At 41.9% G+C, this 26,388-nt stretch overlaps 2 protein-coding genes across 2 annotated transcripts in view; both read left to right on the plus strand.

The window, feature by feature from the left end:
* LOC141147914 (uncharacterized) overlaps positions 1-14,515 on the plus strand; it is a 37,481-nt gene extending 22,966 nt beyond the window's left edge. Inside the window, exons 7-10 of the mRNA XM_073635072.1 lie at positions 4,416-4,574; positions 6,812-6,826; positions 13,473-14,285; positions 14,388-14,515. Of these exons, the coding sequence (XP_073491173.1) occupies positions 4,416-4,574; positions 6,812-6,826; positions 13,473-14,285; positions 14,388-14,515 (1,115 nt within the window). The remainder of the gene's footprint in view (positions 1-4,415; positions 4,575-6,811; positions 6,827-13,472; positions 14,286-14,387) is intronic.
* Positions 14,516-16,381: 1,866 nt separating this feature from the next.
* The window catches only part of LOC141147915 (uncharacterized), a 55,340-nt gene continuing 45,333 nt past the window's right edge, over positions 16,382-26,388 (plus strand). Inside the window, exons 1-6 of the mRNA XM_073635073.1 lie at positions 16,382-16,426; positions 16,511-16,534; positions 16,768-16,822; positions 19,601-19,630; positions 21,912-22,046; positions 26,074-26,324. Coding sequence (XP_073491174.1) covers positions 16,382-16,426; positions 16,511-16,534; positions 16,768-16,822; positions 19,601-19,630; positions 21,912-22,046; positions 26,074-26,324 — 540 coding nt within the window. The remainder of the gene's footprint in view (positions 16,427-16,510; positions 16,535-16,767; positions 16,823-19,600; positions 19,631-21,911; positions 22,047-26,073; positions 26,325-26,388) is intronic.

Consider the following 26,388-nt stretch of genomic DNA (forward strand, 5'->3'; position numbering starts at 1 on the left):
ACAACTCAAGTAGACTCTGAATGTCTGAACTACCTCTAGAGTAGGTAGCAATCTTTCTCCTGCCGACTGTGGATTAGGTGAAAAATAAAAGGCAAGACACTGTCCTGATTCAAGTGAAAACTGGAAACCACTTTAGGCAATAAAAATGGACGAGGACGCAACATCACCTTATGATGCGAGACCAAGAATGGCTCCTTACATGAAGAGCCGCCAACTCTGACACTCCACTTCGTGAAGTGATAGCAACCAAAGAAACCACCTTCTGAGATAAAAAGGACCAACAGAATCTCTTGATTGGTTCAAAAAAGGACAGTCAAATCAATTCAAGTCCCAAGGACACAAAAAAATGGCCTGATAGGCGGGACTGTCCAAGTTACATGCTGTATGAGGGTTGAAACAAGGAGTGAGTATAACGGCCCCTGGAAAAAAATGGATGGGGACGAACTCTGACCCTTAAGGCCAAACTCCTTTCCACTGACTGGAGAAGAAAAACAGAAAATCTCCCACCCACATATTTCTGTGGCTGCCACTTCCTGGCTTCACGCCAGGCAAAAAAATATTTTCAAGTCCTGTAATTGAAGTTCCCCCGAAGCTGGCTTCCAGGGGCTGAACAGTGCTAAGATACAGGACCATCAGGTGCTGCTGGACTGGGAGTGTCCAAGAAGTAACCCCCACAGGACCTGTTATGCCTGTGTACCAATTTGGTCAACACTAATATCAGTGTTCAACCTTACGGATTCTTTGCAAAGGATGTGGCAGAATCCAAAACAGGGAAAAAAACGTCAATAAGGGAGAACCAAACCTTAAGGTGTTACTAGTACATGTACCCGTATTGGCAGTGGGACTCTTGTCCGGGACACACCTGTCCAAAACTGTTGCAGAATTTGGAATCTAGAAGATTCCCCTGCAGAGTTCCCCTAGCCACTATCCTAGGCATACCGCCAAAAAATTAAAAGCTATTGGACAGTATTCTCCCCTGTGGAGACCAAGTCCACTGAACTGTAGCCAGCCTCAAGTCAACTTAGAGAGACTGTCATCAGTGACTATAATTTTCAAAATTCCTGAAAAAGAAGAATATCAAGCACCAATTTTTGGTCTGTATTCCCCAGAAGCAGAGCCTTCCAGTAATGCAAGGCCTAGATCTTCAAGTTCCAGACCAAGAATGAACCTCTACCAAGACATGGAGTAGGGCTGTATGTAAAGAACATGCTTTGACTCAAACACAGCTTCCTCCTATAGAAATATATCGAAGGAACCCCTGGAATTGACTGCTTCTTGAGCAAAGATTATTGAGGTGTCTTCAGCAAGCCCAGTACTGGGGCTAAATGCTTTGAGAACCCTCCAGAGCTGTGGTCAACCAGACAGACCCAGACAGTCCCAAGAGGTGCACATAACCTACCAGGTTTCTGGCCTGAGATACTCTCAAAACCCAGCAGCCCCAGATGCCTCCCTCACTCCGGTGGGGAAACTTACAGCATCTGGTATTCCCGGGCAGTCTCCCATCTATACACTAACTAGGCTTCGATCAAACGAGAACAGGCATGAACAAGGTGGGCCGCAGTCTGAAAAAAATGAATGCGCCAGGACACCCGGCAATGCCAAACCCCACGGTGGCTCAGATGCACTCGCCAACGGGGAATGTGGACACCGCCAGATCCCTGAACCTGAGAGTGGTGCCCCTGGCCTCTTCTTTTTTTATGGAACAGTTTAGCTGGTATAACAGGTAACTAATGCAGCGACCACATTATCCAACCTAATAAAAGTCCTGCAAGGGTGCAGGCCTAAAACAATGTTGGTTTAGCTCTATGCAACCCCTTAGGTATGCAAGTACCTAGGTGTGCAAACATGCAGGTATACAAGTATTCTTGCCATTCATGCATTTATGTATGCAGAACAGGGTCAATAAGCTCTTACACATGTACCCTCAGGCACGTCTGTAGTCCTATGCAAATAAACACATAGGTAAATAGTCCCAGAAAAAACAAGTTCATATGTATGTTTAATGTAAATAAACATATGTATGCAGCACGTGTTAAAGCGTGTGTTTATGGAAGCATGAGTTCATACAAATATGCTTTTAGGCAAAATATGAAAAGTGTGCACTGTGCACAAGCATTCATGTAACATGTGTCCCATGGAACAAGCCTCTTTGCAATAAGCAAACATGCGTTTATGAAACATGTTATGCAACATTACGCAACATGTATCTGTGCATCTCTGTGCAATCAAGCATCCTTGTGCGATCAAGCATTTTTATGCGACCAAGCATCTTTATGCGATCATGAATAACTATGTATATTCAAGCAACCATGTATAAGCATGTATCTTTATGTGACCATGTAAAATCATGTATATCTATACAAACAAAAACATGCATCTTTATGCAACCACGCATCTTTATGTGACCATATATCTTTAAGCGATCCTGTCACCTTATGCGACCACGCATCTTCATGTGATCAACAATAAACATGTTTTGTTTTTTGTTTTTCCTTCTCTTCATTTTTAATTTTTGTACACAAACATGTCCAAACATGCATTTTGTACACCCATGATCATGTATTTTTGTGCAAACATGTATAACCATGTACATTTATGTGAACCTGTAAAAACATGTATCTTCAGCAACCGTGCGTTTCAGCAACCGTGCGTTTCAGCAACTGTGCGTTCCACCAACTGTGTGCTCCAGCAACTGTGCGCTCCAGCAACTGTGCGCTCCAGCAACTGTGCGCTCCAGCAACTGTGCGCTCCAGCAATCGTGCGTTTTAGCTAGTTTGTAAGCAAGCACCTGCTCAACTGCAGTTGGTCCCATACTTAGACCTGCAGGATACCAAGCACATATGCACTATACTGGAGACACAACTCCTTAAAATGCACCCATGCTCATGTCTTTTCAAATATGTATTTTAAAACATGCATTTAAGCAACAAATTTGCAAGCAAGTATACTACGCTGCTCCTGCCTACAAGCAGTTATTAACACCTTTAAAATGAACTGATAATCATCCAGGGGTGTATCTACTTACAGTTGTACAGGCCCCTCGGATAGGCAGTAAATATGCAGCATGTAATCATGACTTGTCTGCACCCAGTTCTCCCATAGCAAGCACTCACACACTAACAGGCTGCCACTATGTCTCTGTGACGGGAGTCACTAATAGGGGCACAGGGTGAATGACAACCCCACTATGATCTGTGCTTGTCGGACTCGGTGCTGTATATGTGTGTGATGTGTGCTGTCTCATCCTGTTGTGGACTCTTTGCTGTGATGGTTGGGGTGTGACTGTATTCCATTGTCTATTGTGGCTGTCTGCCTCAACTATCATGGTCTTTCTGTGAGGAAAAAAGGAGGGGGGATTTCTCCAGCAGCCCCCCTGTTAAGACTGTTTACTGATGAGAAGTTAAGCACACCTGGCTTGTGTGTCCATTGTTATTGGACAGTTTAACCCGTCCTATTTTCCAAGGGTGGGGGGGAAATGTTTCAAAGTGGGATCTGTATAACATTTGTTTGAATAAAGATTCATTCCTGCTTGAACCTGAAGACAGAGCATCTTGTCTCGTATTTTGGGGAGAATTATTCGTATGGGTTTCTTGTTCGGCTGATTAAAGTGTTCGGTAGCTGCCTTTGTGTTCGGTTACAGTCTCAAAAGGCCACATGGCATGGCCGCCCTTCCACTTCCTGCCTATATAAAAATAGGCTAGACTTGAGCGAACCTGCGCCCTCTAGTGGCTGGGGGAGAAACAGCAGCCCGCATGAGTAAGGTGTACATAGCATGGTTGAACAGCACACTGCTCCCAGTGGCCACCAGAAGAACAGGCAGTGAGATCTCTCTCTCTTTTTTTAAAAGAGAAACTGCAAACAAACTTACCATTCCCTCTGCAGGACTCTGTACATAACAGGAGTCCAATCTTCACCCATCTTGGCGAGCTTTGTCATAAAAAGACCTTTAGAGACTGGGTCCCCCTTCAATCTGGGGTCCACTCCCCTGGTCCACTCCCCTGGTCCACTCCCACCTCAAAGAATCTTCTCTCCTTCCAACGAGGCTTGGTTAGCATCCATTTAGACTGACAGCCTTTTCGAATGGATCCAATTGAAGTCTATGATTCTTATTAGAACCGTCCAGACCTCCAAGTATGCTCCAAGAGCACATGTAATCCATGACCATCCACCTTGAAGACAGTGGTGAAAAAACTGATGTGCTTCCTGTGAAGGAGGGGTTATATAGAGGGGAACTTCCTGTCTTTTGGTTGCCAGTGTCCATCACCTATAAGTGGTGTATAACTCACATAGTAATTACTATGGCTGCTCTGTGTCCCGCAATGTACGATAAAGAAATTCAATTTATTTTATTTTCATTTTTTCAACATACTTATTTAGTTACACGTGCATTTATTTATTTTTTATTTATTTTTTAGGAAAAACATTTGAATTTCACAAATATATCTATAATAAATTCTACTACTATACAAAGAAAATACGAAGTTCTAACTTGATAAAAAGTCCGGCTGCGGGATCCTGGATTTTGAATGTTCAGGGGAATTCATCACTTTCTGTTCAAATAGTAGGATTTACTGGTAAGTTACATCATCTCATTGTATATGAATAATTCTTAACCTCACAGGTCCTCTCTAATGACTTGTTTAATAGAATACCAACATTTGGATATTGTTAAATTCAGACAACATTTCATGGATCTAGTTTCTCTTATTCTGGGCCCCACCAGTCCTCCAGGCCCCTCCTCTTCATTGGGTGCCCCCACAGAAAGCTGCTTCCCCTGGGGGCACCTGTGTGGGCTCGCTCCTGAGTCCCACTGCTGCATCCATTGACACAGACAGCAGGACTCAGCCCTGTCCCTGTGTCACAGGATTTGATTGACAGCAGAGGGAGCCAATGGCTCCTGCTTTTATCAAACAGCTCCGGGACAGCTGCGGAACGAATTGCATAGGAGTCTGTGCATTTTCTGGTCCATTTCCGGTCAGAATTCAGCCAAGAATTTGGACCGGAATCAGACCTGAAACAGGGACGTACCAGACCCTTGTTGTGTGCCACTCCACACAACAGTGTGAACCCAGCCTAAGGCTTTACAACCACTTTAACCTGTATGGAGATTGTACCATACACATGTTCAGATTGACCTCTAGGCTTTGAGGTGCTACTTCTGATAAGCTTTGGATCCAACTGTGGTGGTGGTTCACTTTGATGGTCACAGAAGCCTCACTCATTCTGTGGAAATTTCAGTGAAACAAAGTGACACAGTTGCACCTTAGTGCAGATATTTTGGCAGATATTGACCCCTGATTAGGGATGAGCCGAACACCCCCCGGTTCGGTTTGCAGCAGAACATGCGAACAGGCAAAAAATTAGTTTGAACGCGCAAACACCGTTAAAGTCTTTCACGAACGTGAAAAATCAAAGGTGCTAATCTTAAGAGTTAATGTGCAAGTTATTTTCATAAAAAGTGTTTGGGGACTTGGATCCTGCACCATGGGACATGTATCAATGCAAAAAAAATTTTTAAAACGGCCGTTTTTTCGAGAGCAGTGATTTTAATAATGCTTAAAGTGAAACAATAAAAGTGAAATATTCCTTTAAATTTCGTACCTGGGAGTGTCTATAGTATGCCTGTAAAGTGGCACAAAAATGACAGTCCCTGCACAAAATGACATTTCTAAACAAAAAAAAAGTCACTTAAAACTACTAGCGGTTATAATGAATTGTCGGGTCTTGGCAATACAGATAAAAGTCATTGAAAAAAACTGCATAGGATCCCCCCCAGTCCATTACCATTCCCTTTGGGTCTGGTATGAATATTAAGGGGAACCCCGAACCAAAATTAAAGAAAAAAAATTGCATGGGGCCCCCCCAAATTCTATACCAGGCCCTTCAGATCTGGTAGGTATATTAAGGTGAACCCTGTGCCAAATTTTAAAAAAATTGCGTAGGTGTCCCTCTAAAAATCCATACCAGACTCTTCAGGTCTGGTATGGATTTTAAGGTAAACCCCGTGCCAAAATATAAAAAAATGGCGTGGGGGTCCCCCCAAAAATCCATACCAGACCATTATCTGAGGACACAACCTAGCAGGCCGCAGGAAAAGAGGGGGGATGAGAGATCCCCCCCTCCTGAACCGTACCAGGCCACATGCCCTCAACATAGGGGGGGTTCTTTGAGTAGCCCCCAAAGCACCTTGTCCCCATGTTCATGGGGACAAGGGCCTCATTCCCACAACACTTGCCCGGTGGTTGTGGGGGTCTGTGGGCAGGGGGCTTATCAGAATCTGGAAGCCCCCTTTAACAAGGGGACCCCCAGATCCTGGACCTCCCTGTTTAAAATGGTAACGGGTACATTGTACCCGTACTATTTCACAAAAAAAGTGTCAAAATGTTAAAAAAAAACACAAGACACATCTTGGGACAAGTCCTTTATTAAAAACTAAAAAAATAAAAATGTCCCACAAAGTCCATTCATCTTCTTCTCTCGCTCCGCCGACGGACCGAAAAAATAAATAAAAAAGATCCGCCTCCATGGGAGGCACCCGCCTTATGACGCTTCAGCCCGATGACAGTTCTTTTATAATTGAGAGCGGGGCCACACGGTGACGGACCCGGGTGACCCCGCGCCCCTCTGATGCTCAGCGACTTCCCAATGGCTAACCATAAACAGCCCATGTACAGTGTTAGCAGTGTAAATTACAATCTGGACACAAAAATGTCTCCTCATACAGAATGACGATTTGCTAATTGCAAGAATTACTGTACAGTACATGCCGAGGAATGAAAACTAATGTTCTTATTTTTTTTATTTTTTGCAGGGTTGGACAAGTCAGGTAAGCATGACACATGATGGTATTTTGATTTGGTTATATGTATACATTGCAGCTCCATAATCTTACTCCAATACGTATCAATCTTGATTATATTGTTTGGGGTTTGGATGTTTCCTTTATATCCTGATTATCTGAGACATTCACTGAGGGACATATTTTTAGGCAAATTAGTGAAAATTTTGAATGCAAATCAGACTTGTCTGTTAGCGAAGCCTGTGCAGTAGTTTTCACCTGTATTTGTGACCCCTGCATAGGTCAATTATTATATTATTATTATAAATGAATTACAGTATATAGCACCAACAGTTTGCACAGCACTTTACAATATAAAGAGAGACAATACAGCAACAATACAATTCAATACAGAAGGACCCTGCTTCTGCAAGCTTACGATCTAAGCGGGAGGGGCTTGTGAATCAAAAGGTAGTAACTAGTGGTGGCTGGTGCTCCATTTTTTGGGGGGGGGGCAGCAAACAAACCCACCCCACCGGGATCGCACTTACCCCATCCACAATCACAGTAGGAGAGCAGCCAGGTGGACAGAGCCATGCTGCGGCATGCTCCAGATAGAAATCACCATCTTTATTCTCCCTGCTTTGACTCCACCTCTGCACATCACCAATGATGTTTTGGCAGAACACAGGAGGCTGCACACTCATTGGCTGCCGCCAAGCGCCCCCCACCTCCTCCTCCTCCTCCACTCCTCTACTCCCCCTCTCTGCTCCAACCACTGCCACACATATCACACAAGTGGGTGGGCTTGGTTACTCTGTGCCCCAGGCCCGCCCTTTTTTTGAAGCCAATTAGGGCCTCTGGCTTTAATCGTGTGCTTAAAAACAAAACAAAAAAAAAAAACATTGAAATCCATGCAAATGTATAACCCCCTTTGGAGATGGGATTTTTAAAGGTGACATGGACACCAAAATAGTATAAAAATATATAAATTTTATTACAAAAACAGAATACAATTCAATAAAATGTCTATGCAAAGACAAATAGGTTGTGTGCATGAATTACTGTACGACATATACATCTCTGGTGTACCCAACCCACTTGTGTTTGCATAGACATTTTATTGAATTGTATTCTCTTTTGTAATAAAATGTATATTTTTTATACTATTTTGGTGTCCATGTCACCTTTAAAAGTCCCATCTCCTAGGGGGGTTATTCATTTGTGTTGATATCATTGGGGTGCGGTGATAGGACACTTGGTTCTGTTAATGGTGGAATCTTTTTCCATTGAAATCCATGCATCCGCAGCCCTGTATGCAGATTCATGGATGCATGGAACCAGGGGGGGGGGGGCACCGCTCCACCCCTAATGAGCAGCCGCCACTGGTAGTAACTATGAGGGATGAACTGATGAGGGAAGTAGAATATTTGGTTGTTAGCTGGAGGCAGGATAGGCCTCCCTGAAGAGATGAGTTTTCAGGGATCACCTAAAAGGGGACAAAGTAGGAGATAAATGGACAGATTGGGGTAGTGAGTTCCAGAGGATGGGAGAGGTCCTGGAGATGAACATGGGAGGTGGAGACAAAAAAGCTAGAAAGCAGAAGGTCTTGGGAGGAGCGAAGAGGACGGTTTGGGTGATATTTGGAGATAAGATTGCTGATGTAGGTCAATGGATTTTTACTCAACATATGTAAAATTAAAGCCTAACTCCAGGTTTACTATGTTCATTTGGGCCAAGCTGCTCGTTGACCACCCCGCTATGACATATTGCTCATATACTGCTCTGCCACTTTTTACTGCTCACTGAACACTCTGCCAATTTACACTGCTCACTGACCACGCTACCACTTTGTACTGATTACTAGACATGTGCACACTGAAATATTTTGTTTCAGAATTTCAGTTTTGTCCGAAAAATACATTTATTTAGTTACTCCCAAAACTTGTTTTTATTTGTTTTGCTTCATTAAAAAATGCATTAGTCCGAAAATCTGAATTAAGGTCAAATCTGTCAATTGAGGGCTTATGGTGTCTGTCGGATGTTCTAAGAAGATTTGACAAAGCAGCTATACTGTACGATGCCGTGATCGTACATTTCCGGTCAAATGCTCCACCCACAAGCTATAGTAGAATTCTAATGTTGTATGACTAGCAATTATATTTATTAATTATTATTACTAGTCAACCAACATTAGAATTCTTCTATAGCCTATAGGCGGTGCATTTGACCGTAAATGTCCGCTCGCGACAATCGTATGTTTTTAGCTGCTTTGTCGAATCTTCATGTCTCTATAATGTTGAATCTTTTCTCTCTATGTCGAATAATCTTGGACTAATAGAGTTAGGTTAGGCACATTCAACTGCAAGTTCGATAGACGCAGATCGCTATTGTCACCATCATGTTGAATCTTCTAATTATATCGAACTGTTGTCGCAACGAAACAAAAATAAAGCATTTTTTATTTCGGATCTTTCACATTTTGGATTCAATGCATTTGGTTGAAAATGAATGCACATGTCTACTGAGCACTTTGTACTGATCACTGAACACCCTACCACTTTATACTGCTGACTGACGACTCTGCCACTTTGTACTGATCACTGACCACTCCGCACTTTGTACTGATCACTAACCACTCTGCCACTTTGTACTAATCACTGACCACTCTGCCACTTTGTACTGCTCACTGAACACTCTGTCACTTTGTACTGCTCACTGACCACTCTGCACTTTGTACTGATCACTGACCACTCTGCCACTTTGTACTGATCACTGACCACTCTGCCACTTTGTACTGATCACTGACCAATTTGCCACTTTGTACTGATCACTGACCACTCTGCCACTTTGTACTGATCACTGACCAATTTGCCACTTTGTACTGATCACTGACCACTCTGCACTTTGTACTGATTACTGACCACTCTGCCACTTTATACTGATCACTGACCACTCTGCCCCACTTTATTCTGATAACTGACCACTCTGCCACTTTGTACTGATCACTGACCACTCTGCCACTTTGTACTGATCACTGACCACTCTTCCACTTTGTACTGATCACTGACCACTCTGCCCCACTTTATTCTGATAACTGACCACTCTGCCACTTTGTACTGATCACTGACCACTCTGCCACTTTGTACTGATCACTGACCACTCTGCCACTTTGTACTGATCACTGACCACTCTGCCACTTTGTACTGATCACTGACCACTCTTCCACTTTGTACTGATCACTGACCACTCTGCCCCACTTTATTCTGATAACTGACCACTCTGCACTTTGTACTGATTACTGACCACTCTGCCACTTTATACTGATCACTGACCACTCTGCCCCACTTTATTCTGATAACTGACCACTCTGCCACTTTGTACTGATCACTGACCACTCTGCCACTTTGTACTGATCACTGACCACTCTGCCACTTTGTACTGATCACTGACCACTCTGCTACTTTATACTGATCATTGACCACTCTGCCACTTTATACTGATCACTGGCCACTCTGCCACTTTATACTGATCACTGGCCACTCTGCCACTTTATACTGATCACTGACCACTCTGCCACTTTATACTGATCACTGACCACTCTGGCACTTTATACTGATCACTGACCACTCTGCCACTTTATACTGATCACTGACCACTCTGCCACTTTATACTGATCACTGACCACTCTGGCACTTTATACTGATCACTGACCACTCTGCCAATTTATACTGATCACTGACCACTCTGCCACTTTACACTGATCACTGACCACTCTGCCACTTTATACTGATCACTGACCACTCTGCCACTTTATACTGATCACTGACCACTCTGCCACTTTATACTGATCACTGACCACTCTGCCACTTTATACTGACCACTCTGCTACTTTATTATGATCACTGACCACTCTGCCACTTTATACGGATCACTGACCACTCTCCCACTTTGTACTGATCACTGACCACTCTGCTACTTTATACTGCTCATTGATCACCCTGCTAAGCTTGCCCAAGGTAACTATTTCCTTCACTAACAAATACACTCGCTGTCAGTGCTGTATTAACTGTATGGAACATCAGCTACATACAGTATACAGTTCTATGTTCCCACCATTGTACAAGTATTTCCCACCCTGTCCCTGGAAGAAAAATGAGTTCGGCTGAGCACAGCTCAACCATTCAAATGAATCCTAATATATTTATAAATGAATACAAGGCTTATTATGACATGAGTGTACAAATATTAATAGCGCTTAAACATATAAGGATCACAATATAAAGTGCACTAGTGCAATAATGATACATCAAATTATAAAGTAAAACAATTGTTGGTGACAGCAAATTGTTGGTGACCCCACTCACCGGAAATCATGGACCCTGAGCTTTGCAGTCCGGGGTTCAAAAACGCTTAATGGGGTTATGATGAAATGAAACCAGAACTTGGAGAGGCTTTTCCAGATGATTGGGGTATAGACCAAAAAAGATAATAAGGCTACCACAAACGATTTCCATACGGACCATATGGACCGCGGAGGATCACATGTATAGAAAAGGAGAGAGATATAACATAGTGAAGTACTGCTGGCACTAAGAAACTGCACATTTAACGTCACTCCACTAGCGCTGTTAATATTTGTACACTTATCTCATAAGGTTTTAGCACCTTTGCTTATAGCTGCTGTGGTTTCCATATTTTTTATTTTACTCTTCATTCCATCAGCGCTAGTTTGTTTGTTTATATTATTCTGACATGGTCTGAGCTGGAGAGGTGTTTGGATGACATCACAATCTCCCCCTTAGTCATTCAGAGGAAACCTTGTATTCATTTATAAAATGTAAAGCATTCCGTGAGTGGCTGAGCAGCACTCAGCCCAACTCAAATTTTGTTTCAGGAGCGGGACAGGAAGTTCATGTAATGTTGCTGGAACACATTGTTATATATATATATATATACTGTATGTAGATGATGTAACATACAGTTTATACAGAGATCCCAGTGGGTTTTTGTGTTAGTCAAGGAAATTGTTCCTTTGGGCCAGCTTGGCCCAAAAGAACTATTTAAAGACATTAACACATAGTAAACCTGAAGTTTAGCTTTAAAGAATAAGTTCATCTTTTGCAATGTGTTACATGTTACACCCATGGTCTGCAGGAGACCTGCATGACATCAGAGATCTGCTGATCGCTGGTACAATACTTTACAGACTCCTAAAACTAAATGCACATTTTTTTATCTGCAAAAAAATGTGCATTTATTATTTTTTGTTAAAAGCTGAATGTTCACTTTAAGAAGTAGCCAGGGGGTAATTTTTTTTGGGCACAGTGCACTTTTAGTTAGTCAGGTTGAAAAAAAAAAAAGACCATCTAGTTCAACCAATAAAATATTTCGAGCAACTGATGGAGGAAATTATGAAAGAAACTGCTTAAGAATAAGAAATCTTTATCAAATTGTAACACATTTGCCTAGTTGATTCTGTTTAGCATTGTCTGGCTGTGCAAAAGAATTGATACATATCTCCATTGTTTCTGTTAGGAGCAGTGTCAGCCCATCTATTAGGGGCACACGAATGCCCCCCCCTATTCATGCGTCTGGCCCCCTGATTTACATACAGGGAGCTGGACCATGATTCCAATGGGGGGGTTTGAAGCACGTGATTAGAGCCAGAGGGTGGGCCAGAGGCACTGTGTCCTGAGTCCACCCAGTTGTGTGACAATAGCGAATGAATATTCACTATTATCACACTGATTCTCCTCACAGCCAATCAGGAAGCGGGTTGTGAGACCCATTTCCTGATTGGCCGAAAGGAGAAGCCATCCTATTGGCCTATGAGGAGGAGATGCATTCCTGGACCCGGAGAGAATGAGGGGGGTAGCCGCCACTGCCGCCTGCCACCTGCCAGCACAGGGTAAGTGAGTTGGCGAGGGGGGGGATGGTGCAGGCTGGAGCGAGAGGGGGATTTGTCTGGTCTGTCTGCCGAACCCACCCCCCCTCCCGCCTGTTGATGCACTAGCCACCACAGGTTAGGAGTGTTGTAGGTGGATGGGATATAATGGTGATGAATCTCAAAACAGTATTGGATCTGACCCTCTGTGTTCCTGCACTGATCCAGTGTCCCCCATCCTGACCCTGTGTCCACCTATTACTCTTCTTATCTGGTGCTGTGATACCACATCCTAAGCCAGTGTTTCTCAACTCCATTCCTCAAGGAACCCCAATAGGTCATGTTTTCAGGATCTCCCTCAGATGAAATGGCTGTGGTAATTACTGAGGCAGTGAAACTGATCAAATCTCCTCTGCAAAATAAAGGTAAGCCTGAAAACATGACCTGTTGGGGCGCTTTGGGGACTGGAGTTGAGAAACGCTATCCTAAGCTAATAGTGTGTTAAACCCCAGAGCATTTCAACCCACCAGACCTGTGGTCAGAGACCATTGCAACAGCTACAGGAAAGATACTTTCCTAATGTTTAGCTCAGAAGGCAGGCTGGGCAGAGGGGCCGTTAGGTGGAGTGACAAGAGTCATTGGGAGTGCACAGAATGTATAGCATCTCCCATTGTAACTGTCCAAAAAAAGTGCTTTATGGCATCCAGCCTATAAGAATATGGTTTTCCAGACATAAGTTCACCTTAAGTTTATGTTATATAGAAAACCCACCACACCCTCAAGAGATAATATTTTATTTTTTTATAGGGAATTGTTCAGATTCTGACTGCCACCCAAACGCCACGTGTTCAGAGTTTGGAGGATACGGGGAGTGCACATGTAAAGAGGGATTTGCTGGAGACGGAATAACTTGTAATGATATAGATGAATGTCAGAACTTTTACACCAACAATTGTATTGGTGATTCCTGTGTGAACACTATCGGATCTTACACCTGCAATTGTTCCCCTGGATTTAAATATATATCAGAATTTGGCTGTGTTGACATTGATGAGTGTGCGGACAGCTTTCTTAATGACTGTGACCCATTAGCTATATGTAAAAATAATATTGGATCTTACACCTGTACTTGTTCCTATGGATATTACGGAGATGGAAGACACTGTGAGGTCAATGAATGCCAACAAGGAACACCGTGTGGCTCTAATGAAGACTGCATGAAGTACATTGGATCTTATTCCTGTTATGACCCTTGTTCCAACCACACCGTACTTAATGATCCCTGGCGCAGTACTTCTAATACAGCTGATTCTAATGATCGGTATGACTGGTATCATTCTGACTATAAACTATCCGGCTGGTATCGGTTTAAAGGAGAATATGACCAGCAAATCCCTGAGCACTGTGTAGCAAAAAACAGCTGTGGCACTGTTCACTCAATCTGGATGAACGGCTCCCACCCTACAGTCAGGGACGGCATTGTTAATCGGACAGCTTGTTCCAACTGGTATGCCGGATGCTGTACAATACCTAATAATATTTCTGTAAAAATGTGCCCAGAAGGATTTTATGTGTATAAGCTACAGGGTACACCAACCCGGCACTCTGCCTATTGTACAGGTAAGTACTGACACATAAAAGTAATTCAGAATGTTGTTTTCATTTAAAAAATATTATAGATTCATAAATGGTTAAACCTTCTACGTGTTCCTTCTCTTCCAAAATCAAATCATAGCTGCTCAGGATTAGACTGTGTTCCCAATGAGGAATGTGGAATTGTGGACGGAGTTCATGGCTGTTACTGTAGAGATTCATCAAATACTACCGATGGGATTCAATCGCTAATGTAGCGAGTAGGTTTTAAAACAAATGGTGTTTTCTGTTGAAAGGGACTTTTTTCTAATGCCCCGTACACACCAGCGGATTTTCCATCCGAAAAAACTTGGATGGTTTTTCCGACGGAATTCCACTCAAGCTTGCCTTGCATACACATGGTCACTAGGAATGAGCTTCGAGTTTGAGTCGAACTCATGTTCGACTCAAACATCGGCTGTTCACCAGTTCGCCCAATTTGGGGTGTTAGCGGCAAATTCAAAAGCCGCGAAACACCCTTTAAAAGTCTATGGGAGAAATCAAAAGTGCTAATTTTAAAAGCTTATATGTATGGTATTGACATAAAAAGTGTTTGGGGACCTGGGTCCTGCCCCAGGGGACATGTATCAATGCAAAAAAAAGTTTTAAAAATGGCTGTTTTTTCAGGAGCAGTGATTTTAATAATGCTTAAAGTCAAACAATAAAAGTATAATATTCCTTTAAATTTCGTACCTGGGGGGTATCTATAGTATGCCTGTAAAGGGGCGCATGTTTCCCATGTTTAGAACAGTCTGACAGCAAAATTAAATTTCAAAGGAAAAAAGTCATTTAAAACTACTCGCGGCTATTAATGAATAGCCGGTCTGACAATACACACAAAAGTTCATTGATAAAAACTGCATGGGATTTCCCCACAGTCGAACCCAAAATTAAAAAAAAAACTGGTGTGGGGGGCCCCCTAAATTCCATACCAGGCCCTTCAGGTATGGATATTAAGGGGAACCCCGCGCCAAAATGTAAAAAAAAAAATGACGTAGGGGTCCCCCTCAAAATTCATACCAGACCCTTCAGGGGTCTGTGATACATAGTGATACATCACGTGCTTCCTGACAGGAACAGCATGGATACGTCCTGGCAATCTGTACAGACCGAGATTGCCAAGACGTATCCACGCTGTTCCTGTCAGGAAGTTCGGTCTGTGCTTATGTTAATCTGCTCACCTATATTTGACATCTGGTAAGCAGGATTTTCAAAAGGTTCGCTGGAATTTCATACCCTATGTCACCCCTTATGGTGTTAAGTCTTCAGCTGTGTGGAGTCTGCTTACACTAGTTTGGCATCTGGTAAGCAGGTTTTATATGTGGCTTGCTGCACCTAGTGGGATTTCCTTCCATGTCTTTTATCTGGGTGATAGTTATACGCTCACTTGCCTTTAATATCTGGTAAGCAGATTCTTTGTAAGGCTCTCATATAATTTTTTCCATTTAAGGAAAACACACTATCCTATGTTGTTTATGACACTGGATGTTTTTATGAATATATATGATTTAATTTTTTCTGAGTGTTGCACTATTTTCTTTCTTTGAGTTTTTTATGGTATCAGTATTACGCTATGTCTTTGCTATAAATTTTTTTGGGTAATCCTTTGTGGATCTGAATAGACGGTACGAGTGTGACCTATCCTGTCGCATTGGGATCGTTTTCTAAAGGCCCAGGCTGGGTTTAAGCCACTCGCCCAATTTTGGCTTACTTCTGGTAAGCATTTCACCACATAGATGTGTTTCATGTGAATCATCACCCTACAACATATGAACTATTGAAGAATTTCACGTCACTCACTTATGGTTGTTGGACCCTTTTTTTTTTGTATGGGACTATACACTTTCATGACTGTTTATAATACCTTGTAGCGCGTTTTTTTTGTTTTTATTTTTGTATTGGTGTGCCTCACTTATAACCGCAGCTTTTACTTTATTCTATTTTTCCAAGCGCAGTTTTTTATTTTTTCTATTTTTCTATTGGGTTTTACAATCTGCCCCATCTGAGCTCAGACTCTGATCTGCTCCATGTGGGTGTTCATCCCAGATTAAAGATTTGCTCTGCAGGGCTAACCAATTTTCTTCATGAGCAATGGAAGGGACAAAGAGTTAACACTCCAGGAAGAAGTGGTAACTTACCAAGTAATTTCTTATTTAGTTCTTTATTATTACATTAACTTCATAACCCAGTCTTACTTTCTGTTCTTTTTCTAGAAACCAGCAACTCTCCAAGCCCTGGTAAGTGATCTCAGATTGTAATCGTCTTTCTGTGTTCTATTTCTGTACATAGTCTCACATATTCATATATAGTTAGATTGAAAATCTTGTAAAACTTTGCTTGTATACCTTATACGGTGGGACTGGCTTATTTAATCTGTGTTATACCAGCTACCATATTTGTTGTATCATATGCAATACTTTTTGTAGTACATAACTATTGTATGCATTTTTTTTTATGGGTATTTATGTAGACAATTGCAATCACCTTCACTGTCAAGAAATGTTTTGCTGTCGGTACCACCTACTGTAAGACATCTGAATGATTGTTTTATATAGCTTTTCTAGTTCTACTTACCTGATATATACAAATTTGGTACATTTTTTATATATTGAAAGATTGAGTTGATTGACTCTCGATAACATGAGAAATTGGAAAAGGCCAGCGCTCAATGGGTTAAAAGTGAAACGATAATACCAAGTCAATAGAATCCCAAATTATAAAAATGACATTTATTGGTGATGCAATGAAAGTTTCTGAGGAAGTTCCAATCAAATTTGGAAAATTTTTGGGTTAAACTTTTTCACTTATAACCCATTGAGCGCTGATCTTTTCTAATTTCTCTGCAAGTTACATCTCCAAGATGTGTTCCGGTTAGCAGCACTGGGCTCAGTCACTTACTGTACCCATGACCTAATTCAGGTCAATTGTTTTGTTCCATGGTTTAGCGCTTTAGGATTTTTTTTTGTGTTTTTTGTCTCAATAACATGACCTAATGTCATTGTTTGTTTTTAGGTATTGTTAATATTGTGGCAGGTTAAGCATTTTTTCTAGGGTATCAGCCAAAGAAAGATCTTTTTTGATGCTTTCAAATGTTATATATTTATATATATATATATATATATATATATATATATATATATATATATATATATATATATATATATATATATATATATATATATATATATATATACTGTGTGTATACAATATATATACCGTATTTATCGGCGTATAACACGCACCCCAATTTAGGAGGGAATTTTAAGGAAAAAAAACTTTTAGGAGGGAAGTTGAAGGGAAAAAACTTACATTTAAATGCCCATCATTGCAGCCTTCTCAGTGCAGCCTTGCCCCAGTGCAGCCTTCCCCAGTGCAGCCATGTCAGTGCAGCCATGTCAGTGCAGCCATGTCAGTGCAGCCTTCCCCAGTGCAGCCTTCCCCAGTGCAGCCTTCCCCAGTGCAGCCTTGCCCCAGTGCAGCCTTGCCCCAGTGCAGCCTTGCCCCAGTGCAGCCTTGCCCCAGTGCAGCCTTCCCTAGTGCAGCCTTGCCCCAGTGCAGCCTTGTCAGTGCAGCCTTCCCCAGTGCAACCTTGCCCCAGTGCAGCCTTCGATCCCCTGTCCCTGCTTCCTGGGCTTCAAAATCGCCGACCGCGATTTGAAAATGGCGCCGCCGGCGCCAAAATACACAGAGCCGGTCCTCGGCTCTTTCCGGCGGCTCTTGTTCACTTTCAGCTCCACTCATAGTCCCGAGCGGAGCTATCCAAGTAGGAATCTACAATAAGCATACCATTTAGTAGAGATTATATATGAATATATTAAAAATAAATGCAGTAGCTTCCACCATGATAAGCTCCTGAGGAGGCAGCGTTATCATCTGCGAAACGCGTCAAGTGACTGCCACCTCTGAACTTCTGCAGGTTGCCAATAAGGGACTATATACATTGTCCACTACCAAAATTACTATCCCTTAGCAAGCATGTGGATAGTGTTGAGTTGTAAAATAAGTGATATGGAACATGTATAATTACAGTTTTTTATATTGCTGTATTTTTAACGATATTGTAATAAAAACTTGTATTATTTTATAGGAAACATATCTGCAAGTTTCTAAGGGCGGTGCCTTAAATATATATGATTCATACTTTTACCAATATACTGTAGAGTATATGTACTCAGTATGGTGTATTTTTCTAGGGAGGGGGTTACCTTTAAGCAAACAATATAGTTTAGATTGTTGCCCCTTTGACATTTAGGAATATTAACCACTTCAGCCCCAGAAGAATGTACCCCCTTCCTGACCAGAGGACTTGCACTTTTTGCAATTCGGCACTGCGTCACTTTAACTGACAATTGAGCGGTCATACGACGTGGCACCCAAACAAAATTGATCTCCTTTTTTTCCCACAAATAGAGCTTTCTTTTGGTGGTATTTGATCACCTCTGTGGTTTTTATTTTTTGCACTATAAACAAAAAAAGACAATTTTGAAAAAAAAGCAATATTTTTAACTTTTTGCTATATTAAATATCCCCAAAAAATATATAAAAAAAATGTCTTTCTTTCTCAGTTTAGGCCGATAGGTATTCTTCTACACATTTTTGGTAAAAACAAAAAAAAGTTGTAACAAGTGTATATTGATTGGTTTGCGCAAAAGTTATAGCGTCTACAAAATAGGGTATTGTTTTATGGCATTTTTATTTATTTATTTTTTTATTAGTAATAGCGGCAATTAGTGATTTTTATCATGACTGCGACATTATGGCAGACACATCGGACACTATTGACACTATTTTGGGACCATTGTCCTTTATACAGCGATCAGTGCTATAAAAATGCACCGATTACTGTGCAAATGACACTGGCAGGGAAGGGGTTAACACGAGGGGGCGATCAAGGGGTTAAGTGTGTCCTAGGGAGTGATTATAACTGTGGGGGGATGGGCTTCAAGTCACATGACAGCGATCACTGCTCCCAATGACAGGGAGCACTAGATCTCTGTCATGTTGCTAGGCAGAACAGGGAAATGCCTTGTTTACATCGGCATCTCCCTGTTCTGCCTCTCCGTGAGACGATCGCGGGCATCCAGCGGACATACAGTTCACGTGATCCGTGGGCATGCTCGCGGAGAACGTGGCGGGCACACGCTCGCACTGTCGGTGGCGTGCGCACCCACACGGCGGCAAATTCGAAGCAACGTACAGGTATGTTGCTTTGCGCAGCCGTGCCATTCTTCCGATGTATATCAGCATGAGCCGGTCGGCAAGTGGTTAAGATAATAATATAATAATTTTGCTTTTTTCCTCAGGTACTAAAGGCTACCATTGTAAGCAGAGAGGTAAGTCACCACGTGAGGAATCTGTGATAGAAGTACTCTGTCTGCCAAAGAGGTCTACATATTGATTTGATTGGCCTCCATAAATCCAATAGAGCTATAGACTACCTAGGGTAGAAATTATCCATCTTAGGTCTTCAGAAGACATGTGGTTTCAAGAGATCCTATCAATGGGGTTGATTTTCTAAAGGAGGAGACATTACAAAGTTAAGCCGGGTACACACTACAGTTTTTTTTCATGCAACCCCGAGGGTTGCACAAAAAAAACCTGTCGGCTCCGGTTCGGAGGCACTGGACTAACCATGTGAGGTTAGTCCAGTGATCTCCCCGCTGAGCTGTTGTTGTGTTCTGACAAGGGGACAACCCCCCCCACAAGTACGCTTCGATCAGCGCTTTCTGCAATTGGCTGGGAGTGCTGATCAGGAGCCAGTCGGCTGCAGACCGACATACACTTTGAGGACTTGTGTACATAATGTTTGCCCTTTGAAGAGTGCTCTATGGTGAATCACTCTTAAGCCCCATACACACTATGATATTTTCTGCTGAGTTTTTCCTTTAGATTTACCAAAACCATGTAGTGCAAGGGCCTGCCTGATTGCATACACATTGGAACTCCTAAGGATTGACCTAATATTATATGGTTTTGGTAAATCTTAAGGAAAAACTCAGCAGAAAATCTGATGTGTATGGGGCTTTAGGAGGGTGTTTAACAGATGTTGAGGAGGTGACATATCACCACCTAACCTATTTTACTTTTTTTTCCTATTTTTTTCTTGTGGTGGTAGTGGTGGTGGGACCCAACCTGTTTTAACCCATAAGACCCATACCATAGTGCCACAACCACAAGCATTGCACACAGTTGTGGTGGTGTTGTAGCGCTGCCATATTCAGTTGAAGAGAATAAAACATGCACCAATGGAAGGAGCACAAGACCAAAGTGTCCAAACTAATTTATTCACTTATACTAAAAACAGTCAATGTGTTTAGGGGGTCAGAAAAAAGTCCTCCTTCATCAAGGCTGTTTTAGGATACCCTGATAAGGGGGAGTTTTTCTGAACCCTGAAACACAATGGCTGTTTTTTGTATAAACTATGGTGCATTTCCACTGGAGGGTAGTCCTGTCTTTTATGAGCAGCCAAAACTGAGCCAATGAGCTCTCCAAATGTTTTTATTCTCTGACTACTTTATATGAACTCACATCAAAGTCCCAGCATTTCTTGGAGGCCTTTTTTTCTCCATTCAGTTGAACAGTTCACATTTAGCAGTAGGTAGATAAAGGGGAGATCGTTTCTGTGGCACCACAATGCTTTGCAACACAACATAAAAATGTGGGTCAACTGTGAGTTTTTAATCACTCTCTATCCACAAGTGTAAACTGAGGCTAAATGTTGCGTATACAGTTACATAGTTTGACAGACCCTGCCAGGACAGAGGTTTTTGGAGAGCCTCTTGCCTACTGACTATGGGCTCTGACTTTTAAGGGAACACTACTCTTTGGGAGGCGTGTGCCTGGGGGACCCTTGAAGTGGTCTTGCTTTGGATTCAAGTCTATGTCTCCTCAAAACACACAGTCTCTGGGAACTGAACTTTGGGGTCTCTAGGCCCAGACCAGCGTTGACTACTTCAGACTTTGAGGATCAGAGCAGATGTTATAATCAACTCAAACCAACCTGGTGCTGGGGGTCTACTGATTTAAACTGTTTAAGGTGTTACTTGTCTTTCTCCCATGTTTTACTGCATATACAGACTGATTTTACTGTTGTGGGTTTTTAGTAACACTTTAAGTGTCAGCACTTTACATTTTTTTGGGGGGTTGGAGCGGGTACCTGGTTTCGACAGGTACCTGCTCCCACTTCTGGCTAGGTCACCATGGCAATCCATGGGGAAGTTTGCCCCCCTGCTCCCACAGCCTTCTGGAACTACTCACAGGTCCCACAAAGCTGCAGGACCATTCACAAAACAAAGCATAGCTCACGCATGCACAGTGGGGAGCTGGTTGAGAAGCCTCAAGGTGTTACAGTTGGCTTCCCACACTAAAGATGCCAGCACCGAGGACCTGAAAAGTGGGGTTGGGTGAGGACGGCCCCGGATCCCTGGACAGGTAAGTGTCCTTTTATTAAAAGTCAGCAGCTACAGTATTTTTAGCTGTTGACTTTTAATGTTAAGGTAAAGAATCCCTTACTAACATTTTATTGAGATATTGTTACAATATTACCAGCGATCCTGAGTGTGTTTTCTAAAGTTTCAATAGAACATTATTTTATCTGAATAATTTGTGTTATAGAGGGGACCTCCCTTACTGTATTGATGGATAAAACTCTGACCTGTCGAATTGCATTATTTTTGGAGAAAGCTCTGAATTCTGTATCACGCAGATTCCCCTGTGTTACACGACAATATACCACCCTGGACTATGCAGGTAAATGCAAAATCAGCACCATAACTGTTCTCTTATTTTAAAATTATACTTTATAGATATATAGTCATAAGGTTGAAATAAAAACACAGATCCATCCAGTTCATAGCATGTATGTGTTTGTGATTTTTTTTCTTTTCTAACAACTCCCCTAGCTTTGTGTAATCTGTTTCCTGGGGAAGACATTTAAAAGTTAGAATGCCACAAAAAAAAAAAAATCCTGATCAACTGGTGTTATTATGGTAGCACTGTATTACTCTGGGCACAGTATGTTAAATAAAAAGGTAAAAAAAAAGACAAAATAGAAAATAAATACATATATTTTTTTTTATACATTTGGTCACCAGTCAGTGTCCCTGATCACTGCCACACCAGTTATATTATGATGCTGTACTGCACTGGTAACAGTATGTAAAACATTTTATACAATGTAAAAAACTATTTTCTTTAAAAAAAAAAAAATGTGACAAAAAATTACAACTTATAAAAAATGTGCCATGCCTCTTACTAAACACTAAGGATTGGTAGCAGAATTTCTGAACAGGGGAAATGTTCTAACCCGAACGGCGAACTCCATTGAAGTCTATAAGAGCCGAACAGGAAAAACCAAATGTGCCCATTTTGAAGGCTTATATTAAAGTAATTGGTCATATGGGGGCTCCGGATACTGCCCTGGGGGACATGTATCAATAAAAACATTTTCTTTAAAAATGATCACTTTTGCAGGAGCAGTGATTTTAATTATGCTTAAAATGCGACAATAAAAATGAAAAATTCCTTTAAATATAGTGCCTGGGGGTCCTCTTACTGTTCCTGTAAAGTGGCGCATCTGTAGCATACATAAAACATGCAGCAGCAAAAATGACATTTCTAAAGAAAAAAAACAAGTCAAATCCCATTTAAAATGACTCACAGTTACAATTGCCGGCCTCGGTTATTGAAAAAATAAAGAAAACGGCATGGAGTCCAAACGAGAAGGGCCTGGTATGGATTTTGAGGGGAACACAAGCCAAAAACTAAAAAAAACAAAAACAAAAAACAGTGCTCCCCCCAATTCATACCAGACCTCTATCCAAGCATGCAGCCTAGCAGGTCAGGAAAGAGGGGGAACAAGCAAGCACCCCCCTTCCTAAACCATTCCAGGCCACATGCCCTCAACATGGGGGGTAGGTGCCCCCTCCCACCCAAAAGCACCTTGCCCCAATGTTGATAGGGACAAGGGTCTCTTCCCGACAACCCTGGGGCTGTGGTTGTCGGGGTCTTATAGGAATCTGGAAGCCACCTTTAAAAAGGGGGCCTCCAGAACCCCCCCCATATGAATGGGTATCGGGTACATAGTACACCTAACCATTCACCAAAAAAGTGGAAAAAATTAATAAATAATTTAAATCCATTGTCAATCATTCCACTCACTGCCCCGAAAAATAGAAAAAATGAAAAATGCTCTGCCTCCTGGGAAGCCTCATGTCAAATGCCCCCTCTCGACTTTGACATTTCTTATATAGGTAAGGGGTGAGGCCACCTAGCTACATCACCCAGTGGTCCTGCCCCCTTCTTACATCACAGACTTGTGCATGATGGGAGTGTGACATCACGGCCCTGCCCCTTACCTATATAAGAAATGTTAAAGTCGAGAGGAGGCAGGAGGCCTCCCAGGAGGTGGAGTGTTTTTCATGTTTTTTTTATTTTTCAGGTTGGCGGGCGGCATGATTGACAATGGATTTACAATGAGGGACATTATTTTTATTAAAGGTATAATGTCAGCAACTGTCTATTGTGTTTATTGCTTTTTGCCACTTTTTTGTGAATGGGTAGGGGTACTAGGTACCCAATACTCCTTCAAATGGGGGACTCCCCCTTGTTTAAGGGGGCTCCCAGATTCCAATAATCCCCCCACCCTCAGACCCTTGCCCTCATCCCCTGCCCCACAGCACCCACCCCCCCATGTTGAGAGCATGTGGCCTGGTATAGTTCAGGGGGGTGCTCAGTCATCCCCCCCTTTTCTGACCTGCCAGGCTGCATGCCTGAATAAGGGTCTGGTATGGATTTTGGGGGGGACCCCACGCAGCTTTTTTTTTTCTTTTCTTTTTTTACTGGCACTTTTCTTTTATTGTTCTAGATTGTTATTGGGAAACTCATTGACAGATGATGACTCATCATTTGTTAACGATGCCGCCTACGGCTTACCGACCCCACTTCGTAACAACCAGCCTACACTGCCCCCTGATTGGGCATAGCTTTACCCAATCAGGGCACAGAATACACTGTGCAGTGCTCAGTGCATTGCCGGGTGTTCGTCTGGGTGAACACCCGGTGAACACCCTGCAGATTTGGGTGTTTGGTGAACAACCGAACAGGCAAATGTTTGGCCCAAACTGATGTGGTGTTTTCGGGCCTCAAGAAATTAGATAAGCTGTCAGTACATCAGGATTGGTAAATTTTCAGATATGTACCATAGTTTGTGGACAATATAACTCTCCTACAGACTAAACAATAAACACTGATTTGAGTTATTTTCATCAAAGAAATGTAGCAGAATACAGTTTGGCCTAATCTTATGAAGAAAGATTATTTATTTGCAAAATATTATAACAGAAATTAGGGAAAACTTTGATTAACTTTAATTAACCACTTTAACCCCCGGAAGGTTCACCCCCCACCTGACCAGGCCGTTTTTTGCGATACGGCACTGCGTTATTTTAACTGACAATTGCGTAGTCATGTGACACTAAACCTAAATAAAATTGATGTCCTTTTTTCCTACAAATAGAGCTTTCTTTTGATTTGATCACCTCTGCAGTTTTTATTTTTTGGGTTATAAACAAAAAAAGACTGACCATTTTGAAAAAAACTCAACATTTTTTTCCTTTCTGCTATAAAACATTAAATAAAAAAATGTAAAAAAATCTAATTTCTTCATTTATTTTAGGTCAATATGTATTCTTCTACATATTTTTGGTAAAAAAAAGTCACAATAAGCGTATATTGATTGGTTTGCGCAAACCTTATATCGTCTACAAACTGTGGGATATTTTTATGGAATTTTTATTTATTTTATTTTTACTATTAATGGTGGCAACCAGCGATTCTTAGCAGGACTGCAACATACAAATCGGGCACTAACTGACACTTTTGACACTTTTTGGGGACCAGTGACACTAAAAAACATGCACTGTCACTGTACTAATGACACTGGCAGTGAATGGGTTAACATCAGGTGAAATCAAAGGGTTAAGGTCCCAGTGGACATTGCATCCAGCAGACCCACTGATTGACTACCCCTGTGTCCAATCACAACAGGAGGGGGTCACCAGTGGCACAGGTACGTAGGGTCGCCCTGCCGCAGTTTATCTGCATGGGGCTGTCTTCATGTGGTTAAATATCACTAAAAGAAATCTCTATTTGTGTAAAAATAAATGCTAAGTACAGTATAAATACAGTGTTGCATGACCGCGCAATTGTCATTCAAAGTGCAACAACGCTGAAAGCTGAAAATTGGCCTGGGCAGGAAAGGGGTAAAAGTTCCCAGTAGGCAAACAGTTAAGCAAGATGAACTTTTGTACCAGGGGCTTCCTGACTGAGTGAAATTTGGAAGTCTAGACTACAACCAGATAGGATGGGGTTCTTTATGTGCAGTATTTTTACTAGATTACTAAACTGAGGACGTCAAGACTTTTATAGGTGGTTTTGATCTCTTAAGGTTTTTTATGCTGCTGTTAGCAGTTTGCTGTAGGCCTCACGCAGCACACGGCACATGTCAGTAAGAGGCTTCTACAGGGGAGAGGAGGGAGTGCCGACAATGGCTGGGCAATAGGTCCCTATAGGTGACGTCAGGGTTCTGAAAATGTAGTCATTTTCAAGCCTTCCCTTACACAGGGTAGCCAGAGCTGCAGGATCATGTGACTACACTGGAGCAGACTGAAAATAAGTAAGAACACAAACCTTTTTTATATAGGGTATGCAGGATATGTGGGGGTCACTTTTAAGTGTAGTTAGTATTAGTATTTACTACCAGTTTTATTTTTTTCAGAAACAAATAAAGTTGTCACCAATGACAAGAGTGATTTCTTTCAAAGTATAAGAAGGTATTCTGCAAATTGTTATCACTATGAACCTATATTAATCTGCAATCAATCCCTCCTCTATGAGCTGAAGAGAGCTCTGGAGATTTCCCCGGCTGAGTCCATCATTTTGGTTCCTACAATTGGCTGCATGGCAGATTACAATGACACTCAGCTTCTATCTGATGTTTACACATTGTTGGAGGAGAAGAAGTCCCAAGTAAGAACCCTCCATGTAAATTCATACATCGTCTACGTATCTCTGATCTCTTGGTAAACATTGT

Source organism: Aquarana catesbeiana, linkage group LG06 (genome assembly GCF_042186555.1).
Source record: "Aquarana catesbeiana isolate 2022-GZ linkage group LG06, ASM4218655v1, whole genome shotgun sequence".
Classification (NCBI taxonomy): Eukaryota; Metazoa; Chordata; class Amphibia; order Anura; family Ranidae; genus Aquarana; species Aquarana catesbeiana.